The following is a 4,796-nucleotide window of genomic DNA, read 5'->3' as shown; positions in this document are numbered from 1 at the left end:
TTCCTAAGGTTGTTCTTAAAATTAATCAGATTTCGCTACTGGTAATATCGTGATTATCGTTTCCCATTAAATCATTACTTTTCAATCCTTTATACCATAAATGTAAAATTTATTTTTAGTAATAAATAATAACATGAAAAATATCTTGACAAAGAATAAGTTGTTTATAATTACTCTGATGTTTTAATTTTTTTTACCTTTTATTAAAATTTTATAACTAATTTTTTTAGACCCATTACTCAATTCTTTATTCTTCTATATGTAAGTTGATTTTCCCTATAATTTCGTTTCCTCTAAAATAATAGCAGGCCCATGAACATGATCTGTCCCTCATATTTTTCTATATTTATTTAGAAAGGGCCAAAACAGTAAATCCAAAATGCAAACCCCAGAAAAGACCCCAAAACCAATATTATGACATAAATACCCTTTTTTTCTCTCAAGCAAACAAAAACGCCATCTTCTTGTATTTCCCCTCTCTATCCCTCATCGCTCTCCCTCTTCTGCCCCTGTAATTCCCCATTCCCAATCTCGCCCTTCCTTCCTTCAATTGCCCTTTACTCTCTTAATTTTTTTTTCTTCTTCCCTAAATCATTTTACCCGCCAATTCTCTCTCTTCCCCACTTTCAAAAAATCTTACCTTTCTTCCTCTTCACTCTCAATTTTCAAAACCCTAGCTTTAATTTCTCACTCCCTCGGCGTCTTTTAGTTTCGGATACTTGCTTCTTTCCCTCCTCATAAAGACCCTGTTTGTTTTTCTGCATTTTTGTCTATTTCGAGTGTGTTCTTGAAGGTCTTTGATTGGTGGCTCGAATTAGGGTTTCTATGAGTTCAGGTAATTCTCGTCTTTGTTCTTAGTCTGATGATGTTTGATTTTGTGAGCTTTTTGGTGGGTTGCTGTTAATTTTTGTTAAAATTGCTTGTTTGGTTTCTGTGTTGAATTTTGTGATTGTTTTGACTTATTGGTATAATTTGCTTGTTTGATTAGTTTAGCACTCGGGTTCGAGAATTATTATTTGGATTTCTTGTGTATGTGCTGTGCTTACCGCTTTTGTTTTGGCAATGAGGAACTGGCGAGGCACTCTTGATCTTGTTGATTATATTTTGTTCTTTATTCTAATTAATGTAGTTAGAATTTTTGGAAATAAATCTGTTCGTGGCTTTCACTTGGCGAATTTGTAGTCCATAGCATCTTTGGCAATTTGCTAGGATTTCTATGTTGAGTTGGAAATTACTTTTTGTCTGTGTTAACAAGTGCAGTGTTGCTAGCAAGATACTGAAATCAGTTCACTAAGTTTGTAATTTCATATGGGTTGTTTGTTCTAGATGCTTGATGGTTTGAAGGTTATGAATAATAACAATAATAATGAGAGTTTGAAGTCTGGATTTGTCAGTTTGGTTTGTTATGTTTGACATTTATGTACTGTTTGGATTTTTCTTGTCTTCAGAGTCGTCTGGCTTGATTAATGGGAGAATATTAAATGTTTGGTTTTGATTGTTGAAGATCGATTTGAAATAAATGGTATGGCTTTGGATTTAACAGTTGTTTATTCCTAATAACTTTTCAGGCGTATGTGGATAGAATTGAATCAGCTTTTACTTTGACCATCATTGCTAATTTATAGTTCGTTTCTGAGGGCTGAGTTGGTATTGGTTATCTATTGTAATTGATTTCTCCAATGGCGAACCATGATTTGATTCTTGGGCAGCGTCACAATTTGGGCATGGGGCAGAACCAACAGTTGGTGCTAGGCCATAATCATATCATGGGTCTGAACCAGAACCATGATTTGGAATTGGGACAAACCCATGAGCATCATCTGGATTTGGGACAGCAAAATCATGAACTGGGTTTAGGACATCCTCATGACCATGATCTAGATTTGGGACAGAACCATGATCAAGAAGGGGGTGATGGTCATGGCTATGGACATGCGAATGAATTAGCTATGGAACGGAAACCTGAACACGGTGATCATGAGATGCCTCTTCCTGCTCAAAACCACGAGTTAGCTTTATCAGAGAACAATGAATTGGGTGTTTCAGAAAACCAAGAACTTGATGAGAATCTTGACTTAGCGGTGGACCAGCACCAAGAATTGGCAATAGAACCCGTCCAGGATATGGATGTCCACCATTCCCAGCTTGTGGTTAGCGGCAGTCCTGTATTACAGGTTCGTACTATTACTCCAAATTCTGCATTTGAGCTGGCGGTGGGGCAAGAGTTCCCGGACGTTAAGAGCTGCCGCAGGGCATTGAGGGATACAGCAATCGCCCTTCACTTTGAAATGCAAACCATAAAATCTGACAAGACTCGTTTTACTGCTAAGTGTGCAGCCGAGGGATGCCCCTGGCGAATTCATGCAGCAAAGCTCCCGGGTGTTCCAACTTTCACAATCAGGACCATTCATGAGAGCCATACATGTGGAGGAATTTCCCATCTTGGCCATCAGCAAGCGTCAGTTCAGTGGGTTGCAAATTCTGTGGAGCAACGGCTCAGGGAGAACCCTAATTATAAGCCAAAGGAGATATTGGAAGAGATTCACCGGGTTCATGGTATTACCTTATCTTACAAGCAAGCCTGGCGAGGCAAGGAGCGCATCATGGCTGCTATGCGTGGCTCCTTTGAAGAAGGTTATCGCTTGCTTCCTCAATACTGTGAACAGGTTAAACGGACAAACCCAGGGAGTATTGCATCTGTCTATGGAAACCCTGCAGATAATTGCTTTCAGCGCCTCTTTATATCATTCCAGGCATCAATATATGGTTTTCTGAATGCTTGTCGGCCACTCCTTGGGCTTGATAGGACATTTTTGAAAAGCAAATACCTTGGTACTTTGCTTCTTGCTACGGGTTTTGACGGGGATGGCGCTCTGTTTCCTTTGGCATTTGGTGTCGTTGATGAGGAGAATGATGATAATTGGATGTGGTTTCTTTCTGAACTTCATAACCTGCTCGAGATCAATACTGAAAACATGCCTAGGCTTACAATTTTGTCAGACAGGCAGAAGGGCATTGTTGATGGAGTGGAAGCAAACTTTCCAACAGCTTTTCATGGGTTTTGCATGCGTCACTTAAGTGAAAGCTTTCGGAAGGAGTTCAATAACACAATTCTTGTCAACCTTTTGTGGGAAGCTGCTCATGCTTTGACTGTAATTGAATTTGAAGCAAAGATCTTGGAGATTGAGGAGATCTCTCAAGATGCTGCTTACTGGATCCGACGAATTCCCCCACGGTTGTGGGCCACAGCTTATTTTGAAGGAACACGATTCGGTCATTTGACAGCTAATATAGTTGAATCTTTAAACTCATGGATTTTAGAAGCCTCCGGTCTTCCTATTATACAAATGATGGAATGCATTAGGAGGCAGCTTATGACTTGGTTCAATGAACGCCGAGAGACCAGCATGCAGTGGACATCAATACTTGTGCCTTCTGCTGAGAGGCGTGTTGCAGAGGCTCTCGAACGTGCGCGCACTTACCAGGTGCTTCGTGCTAATGAAGCTGAATTCGAAGTCATATCTCATGAAGGAACAAACATTGTGGACATTCGAAACCGATGCTGCCTTTGTCGGGGATGGCAGCTGTATGGCTTGCCTTGTGCTCATGCTGTGGCCGCCCTTCTTTCTTGTAGGCAGAATGTACATCGGTTTACTGAGAGTTGTTTCACTGTAGCAACCTACAGAAAGACATATTCACAGACTATTCATCCAATTCCTGATAAAAGTTTATGGAAGGAGTTGTCTGAGGGAGATGCAAATGCCAGCAAATCTGCTGACATTGTTATCCACCCACCCAAATCACTTCGGCCTCCTGGTCGACCAAGAAAGAAGCGCGTTCGAGCTGAAGACAGGGGACGTGTGAAGCGAGTTGTGCATTGTAGTCGATGCAATCAGACAGGCCATTTTAGAACCACATGTGCAGCACCTATTTGAGTTATTGAGTTATTGAAAGTTGGTTTAGTGTTTAGAAAAGCTGGGTATGTTACTTCTGTGCAAAGGGTTATCGTTTCATTACTGTATTCTTAGTTCTTGTTAGTTATTAGATTTCAAGTAAATGCTTAACTTAGTTACTTTGGTGACATGACATTATTGCAAATTTTTTAGTTCATTAGCAGCTATCCTATTTGAGTGTTTGCTTCAATAATGCTGTGTTATGGAGAAAGGCATTCATGTCATGATCTTGAAGGTTTCGTTGCCCCAAGTTAGCTCACTATAGTATTGTTTTGCACTCGCTTTTCAAACTCTGCCGGAGAAACATATTAGTGACCCCATTATTATCATCTTACTTAAAAAAAAAAAGAAAAAAAGTCGAATTAAAATAGAAAGGAGCTAACATAGTTTCACTAATTTGTTATTTATTTTATCTTAGTATTACATACAAAGATTTGCTATATTGTCAACAAGGTGAAATAAGTTATATATATATATATATATATATATATATATATATATATATGTGCATCATTCATAAGGGTAGTCAAATTTGCTAACTGGGTTTGTAACAACCGTTTCTCTTCTAAAAGGTCGTGAGAGGTTAAATAGCCATCAAAGGAAAAACTAACATTCCAATGAACACAGTGCCGAAATATTAACCCAATTTGGCCCAAAATTAACCCAATGGGTTGGGTTTAAGGTCGATCTAAACCAAATGAACCCAAAATTATTGCCCAATTGAGTCCAAACCATTTTAATTTAGTTTGAGGTTGGGTTGATTTTGCTCCATTTTAATTGAATTGAATTTCTATTATTAATCAATTTTATGTTATTTTCAATTATAAACTAATATTAAGTCAT

General features: G+C 38.7%; 1 protein-coding gene across 1 annotated transcript; it reads left to right on the top strand.

Annotated features, from left to right (window-relative positions):
- The first annotated feature begins 406 nt into the window (after positions 1-406).
- On the top strand, positions 407-4,146 carry LOC102626134 (uncharacterized). The gene is made up of 2 exons (XM_006487703.4): positions 407-835; positions 1,569-4,146. The coding sequence occupies exon 2, from the start codon at positions 1,680-1,682 to the stop codon at positions 3,933-3,935; it is 2,256 nt and encodes a 751-aa protein (XP_006487766.2). The 5' UTR covers positions 407-835; positions 1,569-1,679; the 3' UTR covers positions 3,936-4,146.
- The last annotated feature ends 650 nt before the right edge of the window (positions 4,147-4,796 follow it).

The sequence above is a fragment of the Citrus sinensis genome, chromosome 8, assembly GCF_022201045.2.
Source record: "Citrus sinensis cultivar Valencia sweet orange chromosome 8, DVS_A1.0, whole genome shotgun sequence".
Taxonomy (NCBI): Eukaryota; Viridiplantae; Streptophyta; class Magnoliopsida; order Sapindales; family Rutaceae; genus Citrus; species Citrus sinensis.
This window is presented reverse-complemented; position numbering and strand designations above follow the sequence as displayed.

What these genes read in the sequence shown, in the direction of transcription:
- LOC102626134 (XM_006487703.4), top strand. Translation starts at nt 1,680, where the DNA reads ATGGCGAACCATGATTTGATTCTTGGGCAGCGTCACAATTTGGGCATG.